The following is a 23,313-nucleotide window of genomic DNA, read 5'->3' on the forward strand; positions in this document are numbered from 1 at the left end:
TGACCCAGTGAGGCCAAAGTCCAGCCCAACTCCAGGTCACCCCTGTAAGGGTAAAACAGGAATAAAGGGGGAAAGGTGCTGGGTGGGCCAGTCAATGGGCTATTTACCATAGAATTGCCCAACTCAGAGAGCAAAGGGGCAAGCCAGGCCTGACACAGGAGCCAGTGTCTCAAATGCACAGGAGAAAGCTCTTAAACCACTCCCCACAAAGAACCATCTCCCACTGATGCATGTTAAAGGGAATCAGGTGCCAGGACTCTGGAAAGTGGATGCTGAGAGATCTATGGAGCACAGTAGCTGGATCTAGCCAAAAAATATGCTGCCCCTCCCCTAAGGGGATTTCCTGCACGTACAAGTGCAGGTTCAGGTATTACTCAGCTGGGAAGGAGGGGCAGGGCTGAGAGCAGAGGGTCTGGAGGGTGACTTCCCATCTGGTGTGATCTTAGGAGATGGTCTGGAGGAACAAACCGAGACGGCCTGTATTGTTAGAGATGGAATAACATTAGCCCCAAGTGGCTTAGCACAGCCTCAGAGCTCCTCAGGACTAAGCAGATGGAACCAGCTGATCCTTATTTGTGACCCTAGCAATGGATAACATGTGAAACTAGATTTGGACTCTGAGGAGAACCCAGCTGTAAGTACCCACCAAAATCTGTGGTTACTTCCTTTGTCCTGTGGTGGTACTGCAACGGGGCATCCACCTCACACAAGGCAGAGTAGATTGTTAGGACAATTAACCTGACAGCCTGCACCTGGGGCACAGCCAGGGACTGAAAGACTAATTGAAGATGAAGCCCAGCTGGGCAGGGGCAGGCTGAGCTTGTATACAGCCAGCAAGCTGAGACCAGAAGGGGGCTGTAGGGAAGCAGTTTACAGTTGTTCTCTGGGAGAAGGGAGGTATGTTTAGTGCTACACAGTCTGGCAAGAAGTCAGAGGGGGAAATAGCCTCTATTTACTCCCCAAGAGGAAGGAGTAAGGGCTGGTAAACCCAGAGAAGGGGGGCCAGAGACTAGAGCAGGGAAGTAGGAAGGAGTCTAGGAAAATAGCAACAGTGTCTGGACACAAGGTCCCTGGAGTAGTGGGTGGGCCTGGGTTCCCCACCAGCTGCTAGAAGAGTGGCAGAGGACCTGCCCATGGACTGGAAGACTATCTGGAGCAGCATGAGTACAGCTGATCCAGTGATATTTTTATACCCTGGAAGGTGAGGACTGTACAGTGGCCTGGCTGAAAGGCTGAGCCACGGAGAGAGAGAGAGTTCTGGGAAGTGAGGAGGAGTGCAGTGTGAGCAACTGTGGGAAGTGGGGCCATCAGACTGGAATAAAGCTAATGAAACTGGTGAGTAGCAAACCCCGTGACAGGTATCTTAGATTCTTCTATGTAGTCTGAAGAACACCTGCTATTTTACACTCTGCAATGGACCAGAACTGAGCAGCACCTGATCCTGCACTGCGTTCTCTTGATTATAATTTAGTCACTGGGATGTCTGTAGAGAAACACCCATTTATGCTGGAGAAGTGCTTACCCACCTAGAGCAGCAGAGAGTCTGAGTGAAGCAAAGTGTGGGATATTTAGGCTCATGCACTATGGATGCTGAAGGCATGCTTGAGTGCTGAAAAGGCTGCAGCCAGGCAGGCACCACGGCCAAAAAAATACATTACTGAATTTTTGTGATTCCTAGGTCTGTTTAAAATATTACTATGGCCACCTTTTGGAAAACCTTTCAAGCAGGCTAAGGCCTTACATAAGTTTATACAATGCTACAGGCCCTGGGAATGGTTAAAGGAACCTGATATTGCTTTAATAAATGCAACTCCCGCCCATCTCTGACATTTACACACCGCTCAATATAGACTGCAGGGGGGGAGGCTGTGAAATCACATGGGATGGGAAGGGAAGCCAGACTGCCTTTGTCTCTATAGCTTTAGCCTGCAGTAAAAGGATAAAGCGTGACATGAACAAAATGCCAGCTCTATAATTTCTTGTGTGGGGAAAAATCCAGCATGATCTTTGGGGACAACAACTCACCTTGGTTTACTGACCACAGAACTTGCAAGGACCCAAATGCCTGACTTGGATATTAAAGGGCCAGACCCTGTAACAAGCTGCCAGTGTATGCTTAAAGCAACCCACCCTTTTGGTGGTGGTGTTTAGTAGTTTTGATTCTGCTGGGAGGGGATTGAGTGGGTTTTGCTCATGCATGGTTGAACACCCATATGGAGGAGGGATGTGGAGAGGAGAGAGATGCTATTCTCTGGGAAGAGGGCAGGAATAGCCTTTACTACCAAGCAGAATGATACCTTTCAGCAGGTTTGAGCTCCTCCGGCTTTGGGTCACAGTCTTTGTGCTCTTTGGCCCCAAAGGCAAAGGTGAACTGTGAAGTGAAAGAGAAAAGAAACTAGCATCACCTTCCTTACGCAAGGCCTCCTTGTGTATAATAATCAAGGGTGAGAGTCCGGATTCATGGCTTCTAGTCTCAGTTTTGCTGCAGTCTCGTTGTGAGACCTTGGGGAAATCACTCAACCTCTCTTGGTCCCAGTTTCCCCATCTGTAAAACAGGGTAATAACATATTCCTACATCACAAGCAGGTTGTGAGACTCAAGTAACTAGCGCCTGTGAAGTGTTTTAAGATCCTTGGCTGAAGGATGTTACAGAAGCACAAAGTACTGATAGTGTTGTTGTACTAAATAAATCCACTTTGCTTCTATCTTTAACAATAGAGCATTTTGCATCCCAAGGTGCCTTAGAGTTTAACATGCCTTCGGGGCAATGCAAAGCAGTTAGAGCAGCGTCAAGGATCTGGCCCAGCTAACGCCACACTTGGTACTGGCTCAAAAGGAAGAGCAACTCCTAGTGCACCATTAACACCACTTTCAGGTGCACAGAGGTATTGCATGGAGGTTTACCATGCGAGTGCTGACCCAAATGACCTTGTTCAGCTTGTGAGCAGGAGTAAGGTGCTCTGGATAGTACAGTCTGCTCCCACTATGGCTCAGTAAGGTGGCCGTACCTTAAAGATGACACGCTCTTGCAGCTTGACAGATCCCCTCTCTTCAGCATTTTTTCCTTAATTTTTGGGACTGGATTGTTGAGTGCCATGGTGACAGCTGTGGCTTGCTCTGCCTCTTGCTTAGCCCTCCTCAGCCATTGGTTTTCCTGCAGTTCGAGGATCACCTCCTGCTGTTCTTGAAGCTGCCTCCTCTGCTTCTCAATCAGCTGCTGCTGGAAGGCATAGCGGTGCTCAAAGTGGCCCCTGAATGCAGGGGCCACTTTTTTCCCAGGTGCCCCAAACCATTGTATGGGACTGACTGTTTGATGACTGGATTCAGCGTGATCCTGTGAATTCACAGCAGTGTGTTGTAGGGTAACCTGCCAGGCATACTTGGGCTTCTTGCATAAATGAAGACTGGGTGTCTGACCAGCACCCTGACAACAGGGTTCTACAGGATTGATGGGCTCCTCCTGAAGAAGGGGTGTTTCAGTCACCTGCAAGGGAAGGATTCTGCACTGACTGAAGTCAAGACCTCTGCTGCCCTTGAAGAGCTAGGAGCATTTTTCTGAATGGAGCAACAGTGAAATCGGTCTGAGAGGCAGGGTAACCTCAGGTGTGTACTCTGGACACAATTCTTACCATTTGTAGTGCTATCCCAGGGTGGGAGGAGGTACAGGAGCTACAAGGTTGGTCCACACGATCCAAGTCTCCTGAACTGGCCAAGTCCATCTGGTTTATGGTTGGTATGTACCCCTAGAGGATTAGACAGGATTATTATGGGGAGGTCCTGTGGCTCAGAACTGTTGTAATGCAGTTGATGACACAGGATATTAATTCAATGAGCAGGTCTAAACCCAAACGATGTTAATGAACTCTTACTTGGACTCAGGTGTTCTGATTAGGCATTAAGGCTAAGATTAAAAGAAACGCAGCTGTGACAAGGGGGTCTACAGGACCAATCTATCTGGCTAATTAAGGAAAATGTGAAGGGACTGATTCACTATGGAACTACTCTAGCTTTACACTACAGAGATGCACTGAAATTAAAGTAGTTACACAGTCATAAAACTACAGCGTGGTGATAAACCAGGCCCAAACTTTAAGACATGTGGCCTTCCCTCTCAGAATTGTATGATTAGTGAATACTTAAGTCTCAGATCTGATTCCTAGGCCAAATTCTGCCCGCAATTACAAATATGACACTCCCATTCTAATGGGAGTATCTCAGTGAAGAAACTGTCCCACTGGTGTTGCAAAGATGGAACTGGAGAATTTTTTCAATTATCCCCATGCAACCTCACTGAGCTCAGAAGAGTTACATTGGTATAAGTGAAGGAAAAGCTTGGCCTGACGTGAGTATATATTCATTTTTTAATTATCTATATTATGGTAGCACCTAGAGACCTCTGTCAAGTATCAGGGCCCTATTATGCTAGGAACAATACAACACCTAAGGAAGATGGTCCTGCCCGATAGCTTACAATCCAATTGTGCGCACACTTATTGTTTTCTTTGATGTGCATTTCCTGGACGCTTCCTGGGCCAAATTCAGCTCTCTCATTCTTTAAAGTAGAGAGGATTGCACTCTGTTTAACCAAGGGCAGACTTTAGCATTTTCTTCTATTACCCTGGTTTTAGTCAATGTACATGGTTCTTTAGCATATTGAGTCATTTTAAAAAAGTGATTTTAATCTCCCTTCCAAAGCAATCAAGAGAATGCATGCCTCAGTTGGTAGACGCTACATGGTGGGATTATACTTTAAAAAAAAAAAAATCTGTCTCTAGTGCTTTCAAAGTCTACCACCTTCCCCATCCACCTCTGATCTTTAAAGACTTGTTTCTAGAGTGCCTGAACGACTGCTGGAATGTGCACATGACATAACAGGAAGATGAAGCTGCACTAGGAGAGTGCCCATCCCTGTGTCATAAAGCACCACAGAGGTTAATAGAGCTATGATTAATCACTGCGGGAGAGACTGGGATGAGGAAACATATGGGAAAGAACTTTTACCTCCTCTTGCCTCACAGGTTGATCCTGGGTCACCTTTCTCATCCTGGTCCTGCCAACATCCCATGATCCGTCTGTGCCAAGTTTCCCCACTGATGCTGCCTCCAGCAGCTGTGCCATCTTCTTCCTAGTTTCCTTCTGTCTCAACTGTAGCTTTCTCTTTTCAGCCTCGGCTCTGCTCCAGAGCTGCCACTCTATAAAGCAGCACCGTAAAACCTGTCTCCGGTTATGCTCAATAGCCAACTGTTTTTTCCTGGAAAATAAAGCACTCCCATTACCAACAGACATTGGACAGGCCTCCCTCCTAGCCTGCTTAAAATTAATAATACCCCACTCTTATCTAGCACTTTTCATCAGTGGACCTCCAAGTGCTTTACAAAGGAACTCAGTGTCATTATCCACATTTTAAAGATGGGGAAACGGAGACACCAAGACATGAAATGACTTGTCCAAGGACACCCAGCAGGCTAGTGGCAGAGCTGGGCCTAAAACCCACATCTCCTGAGTCCCAGCCCAGTACTCTATCCATTAGGCAACACTGTCTCTCCAGGTGTTGGCATTTACCAAATTGGTGGAGCAATCCAGAACAGGTCATGAGATTTCATATTTTTATGAGGTCTGCTTGATATCACTTGATTCTGGAAGTCTTTGAAAACCATCTATTTCTACTAAAAGGTGAAAGGATGCTTGTGATGCATACAGAAGGCATGAACTGGGTTCTTTAAATATTTTCCTGCTTGTTTTACAGTCCCCATTTTCACTCCTCTTTTACAGCACAAAGATGAGAAGGATACACTGTTTCCCTCTTCAGCTGTCTGGAGGTGAGGGGTAGCCCCACTTGCAGAATACGCTGCTGTGTATGGGGAATCCAACCATCAAGCTCCTTCTTGAAGGCATCAGGCCTAACTAATCGCTGATGTAACTCCAGTCGATGACTGGATCCATGAGGGATGAATTTGGCTCACTCTTTTTCCTCCAGGCCCCAAACACATGCCGAGCCAATGAGGGAGGTTCCATGAAGGACACCCAAACAAAGAAATTAGAGATTGTTGGAAAGAGGCGTTCAAGTCTCTGCTCAGATCCAGCTTCGTTTCAGTGTATGCCATGGTGTCTCCAACTGCGGGTGACGTGTAGATTTTCTAGGAACAAGGCTTTCCACATGCTCCTAAATAGACCGTACCATTTCACAACCCTCCGCTTAGCACTAGACTCTGTTTGAAGGCTGCTAGCTTCTCTGTGAGAAGGAGGCATTCCATAGGCTAAGGGCCACTACCTGTTTTGATCCCTGAGATGAGTCTCCAACTGCTCAGTCTCTTGCTCCAACTTCTGGACCCATGTATAGTTCCTCCAGGCTCGCAGGGCCTTCAGCTGGCACTTCCAGTCAGCAAGGGCCTTGGCTTTCCCCATTTTAATCCTATGATCCAGAATGAGTTTGTACCAAGCGGAGAAATGCTGCTGTAGGCACTGCAGTGAAAAGGTGAATAGAGCCAGTGAACGAGAACATTTCATCACAAAAATGCTGACCCTCGCAATCCTTCCCTGGGCCTTTCCTTTTGAACAACCCCTTATTATCTTCAAACCCCCAGCAAACGCTTCCGGAGGGCGGAGGACTAATGTGAGGAGAGCAATGCTTATTGTGCAGTTCTACTCTGAAAACTGACTGTAAAAATAGCATCATGGGACCCCATGTTTATTGTTTCATGGTGACTCCAAAGCAAAATGTGCTCAGCTTACAAGTAAAAAGGAATAAACCATGAGAGAGAAATATAAATTCTAGAATCAGAATTGTCTCTAAATCTAGAAAGCATATGATTCTAGAGAAGGGTGAACTCAATGTAGAACTTTTTTTCAAATTACTCCATAAACTGTAAGCTATTCTTTAAGCACCAACAAGACCATTCCCAGTGCTAAAATTTACAATGTGACCTAGACTCACCCTCATCTCGCTGGGAAGTTATAGTTTCCTCCCAAGGAGTAAAATCATATTGGCTTCCTCTAGGAGTGATTTACCTCAGACAGAAGAGCAATTTGCTATCTAATCTACCTCTTAATTCTAAACCTGTCACTGGAGATGCTGTTCATTTTGATCCTCCAAGTGGGTCAGCTCATAACAATTCCTCAGCTGTTCCTCTTTCTCATAATGTCCTGTATTAATTGCATCAACATTCTTAGACATGGAAATCCAAACAGAGAATTATGAAGAGGATAAAATGTCAACACGCTAGCTACTTAAGATAATAATGGATTCACTATTGCTGATCTCTGCTCAGCTGCAGTTTCTGCCCTTGAAAATGTACAGCTCACATTATACCAGTCCTAAATCCCCCTGTAGTTTCATTTGGACTCTTCACTCCCTATCTTAAATTGTGGTGTAGTGTTGCTGTGCACATTCCACTCCAGCAGCAGTGGCATTTGAGTTATAGACAAAGTGATCCTTTGGGATAGCTGGTTTCTCAATTTGAGTGCTATGGGATTCTTCTGTATTAAATGTGCTACAGGTATATATGATGTAAATGATATTAATTAAAAATATTATGATGTCATTCCTGCCTCCACACAAGGAACCTTCTTCCTTATAATGAGCTTACTCACTCTCTAGGGTGTTCAATACAAAAGGGTCTTTTCATTTCCAGATGTCTAATAAACCTAAATTTTTAGCACAGACTTTGTCTTACTGTTTGAGACTTTCCCTTCCATTCTGCAAATTCTGTCTTTGACAATTAGCAGAAACGCCAAGGGAAATGTCTGGGGAAACATACAGAAATTCCTGTGCCTACATCTGTGTTTCATGAGACAAAGTGTAGTTGGTCTTGGCATGGAAGTCTGTAAGACAGATTGTATCCTATCAGCTGTTTTAACCAAGTTGCATCACCTAAAACTGTAACTTGACATTAAGAAGCGAGGAGACAAGTTTATTATGTGCCACTGCACTTCATGGCCATTCAACATTCCTTTCTTGGGCTATTTTTCTGAATTGTGAGGGGTGGGAGAAAGTGCTCAGGGCATATGTCCAACGGCGAACCGCGGCCACTGGGGGCCGTAGTTACAGCTGGTCAATGTCTGCAAAATGTCTTGTGGCCCACAATCAGATTACGCAGATGGGCCACATGCAGCCTGCAGGTTGCTCACCACTGCTCTGGGGCTTCCCCAAGGGGCCACAGTGCTTCATGGACAGCCCCACACCTTCCTCAGCCTACCCCCACCCTTTCCTATGCCAAGGAATATGAAGAAGTCCTCAAAGGGAAGCCTTATGGCTGGCTCCACAGTACTTATAGCAGAAGTGGGTCTTTTAGGGCCCCTTTATACCACTCCAGACCTTTTACTTGGTGCTGAAGGGCCAGACTGGGGCTGAGGATCTCATCATGAGTTTTCCAAGGCCCCTCTGTGTGTCTATTTGCCTGATCTGTCACACTGGGTTGCTCTCTGCCCACAACTGCTCCAACAGTGAAGTTTTACCCACAACTCCCCTTGAAGCCCCACTGGAGAAACTGAGGCACAGAGACATTAAATGACTTGCCCATGGATACCCAGCAACAGAATAAGGATTAGGATTCAGGAGTCCCTTGCTCCCAGTTCCCTGTTCTAACTACTACGCAACAGTTCCCCAAGCCATCCTCTACTCTCTCTCTCAACGGATCTTTTATCTTACTCTCCCTACAGAGGACACTCAGGAGGAGGCAGAAGGCCTGGCAGCCAGGGCTTTTGACTTCAGTGAGTGTTGCATAAGCACATAGCTGAGGGTAGAATTTGGCTCAGAGTGCTAAATACAGGAAGAGGATGCTCACTTTCTGGTTTTCACTATGACTCTTGCTCAGCAGCTCTTGCAATCTCCTTTTTTTCTCCTCTTTGTCCTGCTCCAGGGGCTTTGGCGTAGTGTGAGACAGGCCCACCGCTGCCAGTTTCTGAGCTTTTTCTAATTCTTGCCTCTTCCTCTCTCTGCAAGTAAGACAAACACCAAGAACCAAAGGTAGATAGTAAATAAAGGGAGTACTGTGGTATGGGTCTCACCCCTTTCTAAACCAATCCTGTGAAAATGACCTCTGTAGCTTGGACAGATGATAGCTACTGAAGCCCAGCCTTTAGAGAACAGGGGTAAATTTGGGTGTCCAGTGCACATGAGCTACACAAATTCAACAGTCGGGAAGGGGTTACAGAACACAGCAGTAAGAGGGTATTGGGATGTCAATATAGCACACATGGAGAACTAGGATCTCATAGATGCCTATGGAGATAAGTGGCCCTCGCAGTGCCCCCTGGGGGTTGCAGCACTATGGAAGGTATGAGCCCTATGGAGCTCCTAAATTCAGCAGAAGCAAAGACTCTGCCTCTGCAGGGCTTTGAGCTCCCTTGGACAGGCACATTCTTTCCCCTCCTAAAGAGGGGATGTCTCCAATTTTAAATGCTAGAGTTTTGATGTGTACAAGTTGACGTCAGAATTTGATTCCTTCTTTCAATCTGTCAGCTTCTGTGATGTAACTAGAGACAGTAATGATGCTGCCTCCAGGATTAGTCATTTAAAAATACATACATTATGAGAGTTCAGGGCCCCAGGAGGCAGTTTTCCTTTGAGACTACCATGTCTTATATATTTTAGAGAGCTCACTGCAGCCAGAAGCTGATGACTGAAGAAATTCCCTATCATTTGGGGTTCATAAGCTGTGTAGTCCAAATGATTAGATGGAGTTTGAGCTCCGCTCTCCCTCCCCACCCCATCTTACATTCTTCGTGCTTCTCCCATGAAGTGCCTCTTCTCTGCCATCTCTTTCCGCAGCTTCACCATCTCCCGCTGGATCTCCTCTTCTTCCTTCTTGGCCTTCAGAGCCTGCCTTTTGTTCTCCTCCTGCACTCGCTGCTTAGCCTCAGCCAGGGCTAATTTTTTCAGGGTCTTTTCTCGTCTCTGGAGCTCTAGCTCCTTCTGACGCCTTAAACAGTTTTCTTTAACCTGGGAAGGAAGAGCACAGCAATGAGTCAAGGCAGCGGTAGTGGCAAGAGTTATATCATCTGAAGAAAGGCTTCTGGGAGTCTCTTTGAACTAAGAGGGTGGGTCTCAATCAGGTTGCCAATACACAGATGGCCACATTACACACAATCTCATTCTTTCCTTGTACTCGCCCATTGATCTGTCCATTTCCACCTGTTGTCTCTTGTCCTACATTTAGATTGTAAGTAACGTGGGGGATGGACTGTCTTTTTGTTCAATGTTTGTATAGTACCTAGCACAGTGGGGTCCTGGTCCCTGGCTGGGGCTTCTGGGTGTGATGATGATGATAATAACAAGCTATAATCTCTATATTTGACATTCACTGGATATGATTGTGTTTTTAGGCGCACCAGTGGGGGTGGGTGGGATGGGGTATGTGAACCCCACACTGGCCAGGAAGGGGTTAACAAGCTGCAATGTCTGCAATGAACCCCACCCTGTTATACTTGTTCTTGAGTCAGGCCTGGAAAAAGTAGTTAAAAAGAGGGAAGCAGAATGGCAGCTTCTGTATTGTGTGAGAAGCCTGGCTGTAGCCAGGAGCTGATTGGAGGCTATAGTCTCCTAGAGCCTCCCTGTGGGAGGGTAGGCCTGATGCAGACTGTGGTTTAATTTGTTGCCAGGTACCTACTGGTGAGCATTAAGGCAAGCTGCTGCAGCTGGGGTCAGCCTGAAAGCAATGGGGCTGTATGCTGAGCCCAGTGGGCTGAAGGTTCTTTTGGTTCGTATTTATGTTGGACTTTGACTTGAGGACTCTGATACACTGGAAAGGGTTAAAACTCCCTCAGTGACTTGGCTGTAGGGCTAAGCCACATCCTTAACTGAAGCGTGCTAAGCTCTGTTGGGGAAACTGAAGCAGAGCGGCTGCAACACCGTCTCATGTCATAAGAGGGTTACAGGGATGGCACCTCTGTCACGAGGGGTCAGGATTAATGCTACTGAAGTCAGTGGAGTGATACCAGTGTAAAACTGATGTAATCAAAAATCTGAATCAGCATCAGTCTCCCTTGTTGGTAGTCTTGTCAAGGGAGTCAAATTCTGAACAGATCTAGTGAAAATTAGTTATTGCTTAGGTTCAAGTGATCATGACTTGATTACACTTGTGTGCACAGAGTACAATCCCAACCAGTAGTGGGTGTATATGTATGTATATACACACTGTGAGGTTACCTGATTCAAGTATGACCATGCAAATCATTGTGCTACCACGGTTATATAATTGCAACAAATCTTATACAAAGTGTGAAACATGGCTAGAAAGGGTTAAGCAGCTTGCAGGGTAATTGATCCAGGTTCAACCTTTAGGAACATATTGCCTGGGATAGATGTCAGGCTGACGGGCCTATAATTTTTCAGGTCATTCTGTTTACCCTTTTTAAATATTGGCACATTAGCCTTCTTCCAGTTCTCTTAAACTACTCCAGATTTCTAAGATTTATTAAAAATCAACACTAATGATCCAGAAAGTTCCTCAAACTTGGATGCAAGTTATCTGGACAAGGTTGAGGTATTTTGGTGAGGAAAGCTTGCCCTGCTACCTGTGGTGTACACTCTTCTGTGGATTTATGAAGACATCAGCACTTTGGGCTATCAGTCTTGTAGCAACCAGTGCTATTTTTTTAAAATTTTTTTAAGGATCTAAGCAGAATGTGGAGGGCCTTTCAGAGCAAGCACAATTTGAAATAGATGGTGGCAGAAGCACAACAGAGAGGCCACCGGATCAGTAACTGGGGGACCAGCCCCAGAGCACAGGAGGTTTAAAACTGTAGGATGGACTCCCTTTGATGCCATATTAAAGGTAGCTGTGAGTGGGAATAATTTGTGTTGGGGAATGTTTGAGTCTTGTGGTCGTATGGCTGAAATACTATTAAATGCTCCATTTAAGAATACCCATTTACAATTGGTTTTTGTTTATAACGTTGTGATTCTTAACAATTGTGAGGGTTGTTTTTTTTTGTTGGGTGGTTTTTTTTTTTTTTTTTTGTCCCCTCCACCCCCCAAACTTAGCACCTGGTTTTCACTGTGGGCCAGCAACATTGATGGTGAAGCATTAAAAATCATCTTGTTCTGAGACAGCATCAGAAATGACTGAACACTTTCTTTTTTTTTTCAAAATGACTGAACTCAGAGTATGATGGATACTGTAGATATCTGTGACTCTCTTGTACTAAGCCTACAGGACAACTGTATACATTCCATATTATTTCTAGGGCCCGGACCCTACATCAGTGCTCCACAGTTCAAATGGAAGGCTGGATTAGAGGTAGGGTGATGTGAAAGCAGCATCCCATATGTAGAACAGAGCCTCACACTGTGCGGTCCTCTGCGTGCATTAGCACAAAAGGGCCAGGTAAATGGCAGCACACCACTTTGCAGCCTGGGTGAAGGATTCCTTCCCCCCACCCATTTGCCCAGGTATTCGAGATGAGTACTAACAGAAGGATGAGACCTTAATGCTTAAGAGGTTGGTTACTAAATAGGGAGATGCAATTAGCACTCTGCTTACTCCTGACTTGAGTAGGGAGGTTAGCAAAGAACAGTCACTTGCTGTCCATTCCTGGAGTGCACAGATCCATGGTGGGTGGAGATCAATATTACAGCCCGGAGCTAGTGCAAATGCTATCCTCATTCACAGAAATGCCTTAACCTTTTGAGAACTGTCCTAATCTATTTGTGTCAATTATATGATGTGGCAATGAGTTACACAGGTGAATATATGTTACATAAAAAGAGTGTTTCCTTATATCGGTTTCAATGTACTGCCTTTTCCTCACCTGCTTGTGTCTTAGCTCCATGGTAATTCGTGGGTCCCTTGTTTTTTTCTTTTCCTTGATTTCTTCAATCCTGAGGCCTTCTAATATCCCGCAATCTACCACTTCATTTTGCAGAAGATTCTGCAGAAAATCCTGAACAGTGGTACTTTCCTTTTCTTGTTCCAGATAACCACACAAATCTATAACAAAGAATCCAGATTACCTCACACTAATTTGTAATTAACAAACTCCAGAGCCTAATGCCATCAAACATAAAGTGATTAAACAGAGAACTGCCCAGTTTATAAATGTAATCCTGATGAAAGAAGCCATATTGATTGCACTCCATTTAGACTCAAGAATCTAAAGCAGTCTCAAATTCATTATGTTTAGAGGAGGAGGAGGAGGATGATAATACTTTCCCAATCTTTACTGCCCTGCATCTAAGGATCTCAAACTGTTGCACAAATCTTACAAGCCTTTCGCCCTTCTGAGTTAGGGAAATATTAACTCCATTTTACATAAGGAGAAAATGAAGCACAAAGATTTTGAGGCTTATTTCTGTAATGTCACACAGCAAATTAATGTCAGAGCTGGGAAAAACCAAGGACTCTACTGACTCTGGTTGTTCCTAAGGAGACTATTACCTTGGTATGTACATGACTCCTGCCTTTCAAGCCTACGAACTAACCACTGTTATCCCCAAACACTAATAATAATCCCCAAATAATAAGTTAAAAATGTTTTGTGTTCTCACCATCAAACCTCTCGTACTTCACAAACCCAGCAGGGGCCTCTTCAGCAGCATTATCTCCAACATTCTCTTCTTGGTCACTTTCTAGCTCCAGTCTCAGTTTGGAATTCATCCAATCATTGAGCAACTCCTGGGCTATGGTGATAAAAGGTTTTACTAGGATTGGAAATATTATAGTAAGTGTAAGATGGCAAGACTCTGTCCTCTTGGGATTGTTATGCAACGTGCTATGCAGTTTGTTTAAAATGACTGAAGTGTGATCTGTAAAGGAAAAACTCATTGGGTTGGTGCTTCCCCACCTCTCCCATTCTTGATATGTGAATAGGCTTGAAAGGTGGAGGGGTTTTTTATTTCTCTGTGTTACATACATTAGAAATTGTCTAGTCTGTTTTTCCTGCAAGACTCTCTTGTTGTCCAGAGAACTATTAAGATCATGACATTGGATACCAATAAGGTGAAACCTAATTGATTGATCAAGTGGAACTGACGCCTTAAAACATTTGGTTTTTCACTCCAGCCCTGATCCTGCAAATGCATACATGTAGCCTCAACAGGACTACATATTGGCATAAAATCAAAACCATATGTAAGTCTGTTTGTAGGAATGTGGCCATGGTTTTTTGCTAATACTTGGTTAACTCAAATGCCTGACAAACAGTTGGAAGAATTTTTTTTTTAAATACAAAATCCTACTCCTTTAATTAAGAACTAAGAAAGCACTCACTCCAAGTCTCTCTGGTACTGCACCTAAGTTATACAATAAAAATCATGGAGGATATAACTTAGCCTTCCAGATATTTCTTAGGAAAAGTATAAGCAACCTTTTAAAAAAAACAGACCACCACCACCAAAAATTTCCCTTTTAGGCTTCTTTAAATATTCTAAAAAGGTTCAAAAAAAGACAAACTGAGGCTTTTTAATCCCTTTCAAGTCCTTTTATCAGTCTACAATTAGCCCAATTTAACAGCAACAACAACAAAGTTTATTCAATAAGAAAAGCAGAAGTCAGTTTGTCTTGTTGAGGCTGTGTCATTCTTGGACAAGAGAGTGCAGACTCCTCATATTTGGAGTAAAGGAGCTTTCACGCTTTCCTTATCAGTATGCTTCTTAACATGGTGGGGTGCTGCAAATAATCAGTATTCTTATGTATTATAATTGTGGGGCATAGATAAAAGGCTTACAGGCAGTTCCGGAACACTGATACAAAGGCAGGGGAAGAAAAAAAGGAGGCATCTTCCATATTCCAGACACTTACAGAGAGTTAGCTCCATCTGTGAGAGACATTTGACATTATATACAGAAATCTGAGTGTAGACAGATTTATTCATCTGTGCTATTAATGGTGCCTCATATTATTACAAGTGAAAGAACTGACTTTGAATTTATTAGAATGAACTCTGAGAGACCTTGTCTTTCTATTTGTTCTAGAACATTTTTAGGTGCTGCAAAATAATATATATAAAACTCCAATTTGCTTCCAACTCTTCTCCCCCCCGACCCCGTCAGTTTAGCTTTTGCATTTCCTTCACTTTGGACAACAGAAATAATTGAAGTCAGTTTCCCTTTTGCTTATAGACATTTAAGTTTCAGATTTGTAGTTCTGCAGGGTTTGGGATGCAACATTACACAGGGAACACTTATTAATTTGGGGGGAGGGGAAGCGTCCATGGGAATGAAAAAGATCAAATAAAATTAGCCTTGGTCTACACTAGGAGTTGAGGTCGAATTTAGCGGCATTAAATCGATTTAACCCTGCACCCGTCCACACAATGAAGCCCTTTTTTCGACTTAAAGGGCTCTTAAAATCAATTTCCTTACTCCACCACCGACAAGGGGATTAGCGCTGAAATCGGCCTTGCTGGGTTGAATTTGGGGTACTGTGGACACAATTAGACGGTAGTGGCCTCTGGGAGCTATCCCAGAGTGCTCTATTATGACTGCTCTGGACAGCACTCTCAACTCAGATGCACTGGCCAAGTAGACAGGAAAAGGCCCACGAACTTTTGAATTTCAATTTCCTGTTTGGCCAGCATGGCAAGCTGCAGGTGACCATGCAGAGCTCATCAGCAGAGGTGACCACGATGGGGTCCCAGAATCACTAAAGAGCTCCAGTATGGACCGAACAGGAGGTACGGGATCTGATCGCTGTATGGGGAGAGGAATCCATGCTATCAGAACTACGTTCCAATTTTCGAAATGCCAAAACATTTGTCAAAATCTCCCAAGACATGAAGGACAGAGGCCATATCAGGGACCCGAAGCAGTGCCGCATGAAACTTAAGGAGCTGAGGCAAGCCTACCAGAGAGGCGAACGGCCGCTCCGGGTCAGAGCCCAAAACATGTTGCTTCTATGATGAGCTGCGTGCCATTTTAGGGGGTTCAGCCTCCACTACCCCAGCTGTGTTGTTTGTGTTGTTCAATGGACATGGAGGCAATATGGAAGCAGGTTTTGGGGACGAGGAACATAGCTCACAGTAAACAAGCGGAGAAACCGGTTTTCCTGACAGCCAGGAACTGTTTCGCACTCTGGACCTGGAGCCAGTACCCCCCGAACCCACCCAAGGCTGCCTCCTGGATCCGCCAGGCAGAGAAGGGACCTCTGGTGAGTGTACCTTATAAAATACTATACATGGTTTAAAAGCAAGCATGTGAAAGGATTACTTTGCCCTGGCATTCGCGGTTCTCCTGGATGTACTCCCAAAGCCTTTGCAAAAGGTTTCTGGGGAGGGCAGCCTTATTGCGTCCTTCATGGTAGGACACTTTACCACTCCAGGCCAGTAACACGTACTCGGGAATCATTGTAGAACAAAGCATTGCAGTGTATGTTTGCTGGCGTTCAAACAACATCTGTTCTTTATCTCTCTGTGTTATCCTCAGGAGGGTGATATCATTCACGGGCACCTGGTTGAAATAGGGTGCTTTTCTTAAGGGGACATTCAGAGGTGCCCGTTCCTGCTGGGCTGTTTGCCTGTAACTGAACAGAAATGTTCCCCGCTGTTAGCCACGCGCTGGGGGGAGGCAAAATGCAACCTTGGAATGAAAGCACGTGTGGTATGTATATAATGTTAACAGCAAGGTTTACCGTGAAAGAATGTACCCATTGTTCTATAAAATGTGTCTTTTTAAATACCACTGTCTCTTTTTTTTTCCTCCACCAGCTGCAATGTGTTTCAAGGATCACAAGATCTTCTTCCCAGAGGCTAGCGAAGATTAGAAGGCGCGAAAAACGCACTCGCGATTAAATGTTCTCTGAGCTCATGCTGTCCTCCCACACTGACAGAGCACAGACAAATGCGTGGAGGCAGACAATGTCAGACTGCAGGAAAGCACAAAATGACCGGGAGGAGAGGTGGCGGGCTGAAGAGAGTAAGTGGTGGGCTGAAGAGAGGGCTGAAGCTGAAAGGTGGCGGAAGTGTGATGAGAGAAGGTAGGATTCAATGCTGAGGCTGCTGGAGGATCAAACTAATATGCTCCAGCATATAGTTGAGCTGCAGGAAAGGCAGCAGGAGCACAGACCGCCGCTGCAGCCCCTGTGTAACCAACTGCCCTCCTCCCCAAGTTCCATAGCCTCCTCACCCAGACGCCCAAGAACGCGGTGGGGGGGCCTCCGGCCACCCAGCCACTCCATCCCAGAGGATTGCCCAAGCAACAGAAGGCTGGCATTCAATAAGTTTTAAACTTTTAAAGTGCTGTGTAGCCTTGTCCTTCCCTCCTCCACGCCCCCTCCTGAGCTACCTTGGTAGTTATCCCCCTATTTGTGTGATGAATTAATAAAGAAGGCATGAATGTGAAGCAACAATGACTTTATTGCCTCTGCAAGTGGTGATCGAAGGAGGAGGGGAGGGTGGTTAGCTTACAGAGAAGTAGAGTGAACCAAGGGGGGGGGGGGTGAGTTTCATCAAGAAGAAACAAACAGAACTTTCACACTATAGCCTGGCCAGTCATGAAACTGGTTTTCAAAGCTTCTCTGATGCGCACCGCACCCTCCTGTGCTCTTCTAACCGCCCTGGTAGCACCGGCTGTGCGTAACCAGCGGCCAGGTGATTTGCCTCAACCTCCCACCCCGCCATAAACGTCTCCCCCTTACTCTCACAGATATTGTGGAGCGCACAGCAAGCAGTAATAACCGTGGGAATATTGGTTTCACTGAGGTCTAACCGAGTCAGTAAACTGCGCCAGCACGCTTTTAAACGTCCAAATGCACATTCTACCACCATTCTGCACTTGCTCAGCCTGTAGTTAACAGCTCCTGACTACTGTCCAAGCTGCCTGTGTATGGCTTCATGAGCCATGGCATTAAGGGGTAGGCTAGGTCCCCAAGGATAACTATAGGCATTTCAACATCCCCAACAGTTATTTTCTGGTCTGGGAATAAAGTCCCTTCCTGCAGCTTTTGAAACAGACCAGAGTTCCTGAAGATGCGAGCGTCATGTACCTTACCTGGCCATCCCACTCTGATGTTGGTGAAACGTCCTTTGTGATCCACAAGTGCTTGCAGCACTATTGAAAAGTACCCCTTGCGGTTTATGTATTTGCCGGCTTGGTGCTCCGGTGCCAAGATAGGGATATGGGTTCCGTCTATGGCCCCACCACAGTTAGGGAATCCCATTGCAGCAAAGCCATCCACTATGACCTGCACATTTCCCAGGGTCACTACCCTTGATATCAGCAGATCTTTGATTGCGTTGGCTACTTGCATCACAGCAGCACCCACAGTAGATTTGCTCACTCTAAATTGATTCCCGACTGACCGGTAGCTGTCTGGTGTTGCAAGCTTCCACAGGGCTATCGCCACTTGCTTCTCAACTGTGAGGGCTGCTTTCATCTTGGTATTCTTGTACCTCAGGGCAGGGGAAAGCAAGTCACAAAGTTCCATGAAAGTGCCCTTACGCATGCAAAAGTTTCACAGCCACCGGGAATCATCCCAGACCCGCAACATTATGTGGTCCCACCAGTCTGTGCTTGTTTCCCAAGCCCAGAATCAGTGTTCCACCGCATGAACCTGCCCCAATAGCACCATGATGCCCACACTGCCAGGGTCTGTGCTTTGAGAGAAGTCTGTGTCCATGTCCTCATCGCTGACGTTGCCTACTCGCCCGGTTTTGCTTTGCCAGGTTCTGGTGCCGCATATACTGCTGGATAATTTGTGTGGTGTTTAATGTGCTCCTAATTGTCAAAGTGATCTGAGCGGGTTCCATGCTTGCCATGGTATGGCGTCTGCACAGAAAAAAGGCGCGGAACGATTGTCTGCCGTTGCTCTGACGGAGGGAGGGGTTACTGACGACATAGCTTACAGGGAATTAAAATCAACAAAGGGGATGGCTTTGCGAGAAACAGAATGGCCCCCTCAAAACCGGGTTTAGCAGACCATTGATCTCACGGAGGGAGGGAGGAGAAAATGAATACAAAACTAATCTGGTCTATTTCTTGTTTTGATCCACTTCATCTATCTTTATACATCTTGCTGTCAGCAGACTGTGCAGTATGACCGCTAGCCATCGTCATCTCCTGGGTGCTTGGTAGAAGACGGTGCAGTATGACTGCTGGCCATCGTCTTCTGCTGGCTGCAGATTAAAAGACAGTGCACTGCCGGTAGGACTGAATCGCCATAAAACTAAACTTAAAAGGGAAATGACTTGGCTGAATCACTCCCATGTTTTCCCAGGCGCCCCTGACCTCACCGAGGTTAGTTAAAAGAGCACCCTGGACTACGTCGATGATGGCTACCAGTCATACTGCGCTGTCTGCTGCCAAAAGGCAATAAACTGTTGCTGTGTAGCAATGCAGTACCACGTCTGCCAGCACCCAGGAGACATACGGTGACGGTGAGCTGACCGGACTCCATGCTTGCCATGGTATGGCGTCTGCACAGGTAACTCAAGAAAAGAGGCGCAAAACGATTGTCTGCCCTTGCTTTCACGGAGGGAGGGAGGGAGGGAAGGGGGACCTGATGATTTGTACCCAGAACCACCCGTGACAATGTTTTAGTCCCATCAGGCACTGGGATTTCTAGCCAGAATTCAGATGGGCAGCAGAGACTGTGGGAACTGTGGGATAGCTACCCACAGTGCAATGCTCCACAAGTCGATGGTGCCTCGGTACTGTGGACACACTCCGCCAACTACATGCACTTAGAGCATTTGTGTGGGGACACAGACAATCGACTGTATAAAAACGCTTTCTACAAAACCGACTTCTATAAATTCAACCTAATTTTGTAGTGTAGACATACCCTTGTTCATAGATTTTTAAGAGACCATTTAGGTCATCTAGTCCCACCTCCTGTAAAACACACAATTTCTCAGCCCATTACTCCAGTTGGATTTCACAGAGTCCCTTCAAGCAGCTCTGGGCTGGTGCTATTCAAACTTACCTTCTGCATAAGCCTCATCGTGATCCTGCAGCTGCTCTACTGTTTCCAGATCCACCACAGGACCACGTGGCCTTTGAGGATAAGCTGACTTTTTAAGGGAAAAAGCTTCAGAAACGGCAAACTCGGAGGCTTGTTCCACTCGCTTTAAAAATAAATAAGGGAAGAAAAACATTTCTTATAACTTGCACATACTCAGTGTCAAACACTACAGATTCCAAGTCCTGATCCTGTAAGATACTCTGGAGGAGTGGACCCCTGCATGTGTGCAGAGCACCACTGACTGAAGAAGGAGCTGCATGAAATAAGGTTCATCCATGTATATAGGACTGAGGCCCTAAGCATTACTTAGGCATGGGCATGATGCTATTGATGAGGCTGAGATAGTGCTTACGTGATCAGATTCTGTCCTTAGATGCTTATAACTTTCCAAAAATGTTACCCCATGGGGTGGAAATTTCTGAGGTTTGTTTTCAGTCCAGAGGCTGTGGTGGATTTGTTTGGGACAGAGGATAGATGGATCTAGGCACATCACATTTGGTTGTTTTTAAGATAAATAATGGGGGGGAGGGGGGATTAAATAAAATCTTCTGATCCTTCATTGTGTGTGCTCAGATCACTGAAAATGAATAGTTAGTCTTGAATCAGTACAGCACCTTTCACCCTGAAAAAGGACAAAGGGCTTTAGAGATTGTATCTAAAGAACATTTCACTCTCTGTGGTTTGAGCTGGCCAGAGGCCCCCACCGACCCCCAGGCTGCAGGCTTCTCTGTGTTCGAGGAGCTCAAACTGTAGCAGAAAATGTTGGCTTTTGTTTTTTAAAATAATGCATTTCTAGACCTTGTGAAGATAGCATTGAAAACATAAATCAATCAATAGGATTGAGGAAACAAGCACAGTGGAGTTTTACACCTATAGCAGAAGGTCGTAAACACTCTCTCACGTGCTTTTTATAACAAAGCACGTCCTAAACAATCATGAAATCACTCCCCCCAAAGTCTGAGGCTGACTCTGAGCATAGCAGTGTGTTAACAGGGAACAGAGATGTGTTATAACTGGGGCTGGCGCACACAGATCCGTGTTTCATAGGCCCATGCCAAAATGTTAAGGGGAGCTCTTATCCTGCAAGTGCTGTCACCTGGAATGTGGCAGCTGTTTGGCAATTCACAGCACTACTTCACAAGAGGGCAGGATAGGATGTACCGAATACTGTAAGCAGATCTAATTGCTGGGAAAATGCAGGAAGGCAGACTGTAATTACCAAACTGGAATTTGGCCAGGATACTTGAGTTTAACACCCAGTCTTGCAAACGGTTTCACTGGATTTTTTAACGATTGCTAGCAGTCTGGACCTCAAATTTACATTTCACACAAAAGAAGGCACCACCAGTAGCACAGAGACCTTGTACATCTTGCCAGGGACTGGCATAGTATGGGCTCTAAATGAACAGTACCATCTACTGAATCATCAACACCACATCCTGTAGTTAGCGAATTTTTCCTGGCTGCATCCTATCCAAGTATTCAGTGGTTCAACCCAGTATTAACAGGATCATAACAAAAGGGAATATGGAATATGAATTTGAATATCCACAAAAATTTGCTCTCTTTTGAAACTTAGCATTTCTCATGGACTTATTACCTTTGACATGTCTGAAGATACTTGATTTATATGTAATTAAGTTATAAGCATTGGTATGTTGATGATTACCAGCCGTGATGGTGGACAGCGTGTTGTAGACATAAGGAAACCAGACAGCCATCAATTTACTCCCTAGAATCCATCAAGCAATTATCAGATGGTACAAATTTTTGGCACAGTCAACCTAAACTGGATGCAAACATAAGACTGAAAGGCTTTCTGTCCCACTTCCATCCCACTGAGCCTGCATATTCCCTGACTCAATTACTTTTCTGTTTCACAAGTTCATTTGCAAATGACCTTACCTTGATCCAGTGCTCCACATTATCAGAGTCAAAATTTGGCTACAAAGAAGATACAAAATGTTAACTTAAATTTTTTTTTGCTTCCTTTTAACTCTCATTTTAATGTTGTCATGCCTAGAGCCAGTCGCTTGAGTACAATGAAAAAGCCTGTGCTCTTTCTCCAGAAATATTACTCCCATCCTCAAACAACTCCCCCTGTTTCTCATTCATTTCTGAATCAAATGGTCTTGTGGTTAAAGCACTGGATGAGGACTTGAGATCTGGAGTCAATTCCAGGCTCTGCCACAGATTTCCTATGTGACCTTGAGCAAGTCACCTAGCTCCTGATCCTGAAACACATAAAGATAAGTCTTTCAGAGTGTGAGTAATCCAGTTGACTTCAATGGCACTACTCTCATGCTTAAAATTAAGTATATTTGTAAATCTTTGCAGGGTTGGAAACTAAATAAATCTTTGCCTCAGTTTCCCATCTGTAAAATGGAGACATTTCTTTTTATCCCACCCTTTGTCTGTATTGTCCATTTACACTGTTAGCTCTTTGCGGCGGCGACTGTGCAACATCTAAGACAATGGGGCTTTGATCTTGGTTGGAAAGGGCCTCTATAATTCAAATAACAGTATTAATACTGCCCGTTAAAAATTGCCGTTCTTGTATTTTAAAATCCATGATGTCATTGATTTGGGGCTGACAATGTTGCCAACTCCTGTGATGTTACACACACGCTCCCTATATTTCATGGTTTTCTTAAAGCCCCAGCTCTTGGAGTCAAGTGATTATTCAGGAATCTCTGCTCTCATTTCAAAAAAAGAAAGTGGGGGGGGGGGGGGATTCCAATCCTAATGGTGGCCAAGAAAAGCTTGAAAACATGACTGCCGTGAACCCAAACACTCAGAAACCAGAAGGCAAAGAAAAATAAATGCACATTTGTTACTGTTCAAATAAATCTCGGGATTTTAAGCCAGTCTCGTGGTTTCTGAAGGCCTGGGCTTGGCCACATGCCCTAGTTGGGTAAAGCTGAGCCCAGGGGGCACCTGCCGGGCTTGGCCTCCACTGACCCCGGGGGCGTGACCCGCCACAGGAAGGCCGGGGGCAGAGCGGGTGCAGTGACCCCAAGGGGTCCCGGCTGCCGGGCCCCGGGTGGCAGGGGTAGGAGCCCCCTGATTGGCCAGCGGTGACCAGGGCGCCCCGCATGGGGCTGACAGTGAGCCCGGGGAGCCCCCTGATTGGGCGCTGATGACCTGGGGCGCCCCATGGATTTGCTGGTGACCCCCGTGGGAGCCCCCGGGCAGCGCGGGGACTGGGCGCTGGGGATGGGGGGACACCGCCCCCTCCGTTACCTTGGGCCTGGCCGCGGCGGTGAGGCGCTGCCAGCGATAGAGCTGGGGCCTGGGCGCTGGGAAGGCCATTGCCAAGGCTCAGACAGACACACGGCGGGAGAGGAACCTTGTGGGAAACGGAGTTCCCCACTGGACGAGGCGCACGGAAACCTGGATCAGCACGAACTGCAAGACC

At 45.7% G+C, this 23,313-nt stretch overlaps 2 protein-coding genes across 4 annotated transcripts in view; one reads left to right on the top strand and one right to left on the bottom strand.

Moving 5' to 3' along the window:
* The window catches only part of ZDHHC23 (zDHHC palmitoyltransferase 23), a 34,937-nt gene extending 28,675 nt beyond the window's left edge, over positions 1-6,262 (top strand). The window contains exon 5 of one of the 2 annotated variants that reach the window (XM_084644943.1): positions 5,773-6,262. In XM_084644943.1, the coding sequence (XP_084501069.1) occupies positions 5,773-5,830 (58 nt within the window). In that variant the 3' untranslated portion in view covers positions 5,831-6,262. Of the gene's footprint in view, positions 1-1,201; positions 1,645-5,772 lie in introns of those variants that run through there. The other variant, XM_084644944.1, reaches the window with a different exon arrangement.
* CCDC191 (coiled-coil domain containing 191) overlaps positions 1-23,312 on the bottom strand; it is a 37,017-nt gene extending 13,705 nt beyond the window's left edge. Inside the window, exons 1-12 of one of the 2 annotated variants that reach the window (XM_084644924.1) lie at positions 23,139-23,312; positions 21,801-21,839; positions 19,857-19,998; positions 13,487-13,639; positions 12,751-12,929; positions 9,717-9,940; positions 8,784-8,934; positions 6,272-6,462; positions 5,002-5,251; positions 3,630-3,743; positions 3,009-3,484; positions 2,298-2,371 (exon numbers count right to left, since the gene is read on the bottom strand). In XM_084644924.1, coding sequence (XP_084501050.1) covers positions 2,298-2,371; positions 3,009-3,484; positions 3,630-3,743; positions 5,002-5,251; positions 6,272-6,462; positions 8,784-8,934; positions 9,717-9,940; positions 12,751-12,929; positions 13,487-13,639; positions 19,857-19,998; positions 21,801-21,839; positions 23,139-23,207 — 2,062 coding nt within the window. In that variant the 5' untranslated portion in view covers positions 23,208-23,312. The remainder of the gene's footprint in view (positions 1-2,297; positions 2,372-3,008; positions 3,485-3,629; positions 3,744-5,001; positions 5,252-6,271; positions 6,463-8,783; positions 8,935-9,716; positions 9,941-12,750; positions 12,930-13,486; positions 13,640-19,856; positions 19,999-21,800; positions 21,840-23,138) is intronic. The other variant, XM_084644925.1, reaches the window with a different exon arrangement.
* Position 23,313: the final 1 nt, after the last annotated feature.

Source organism: Lepidochelys olivacea (assembly GCF_965140295.1).
Source record: "Lepidochelys olivacea isolate rLepOli2 genome assembly, chromosome: 1".
Lineage (NCBI taxonomy): Eukaryota > Metazoa > Chordata > Testudines > Cheloniidae > Lepidochelys > Lepidochelys olivacea.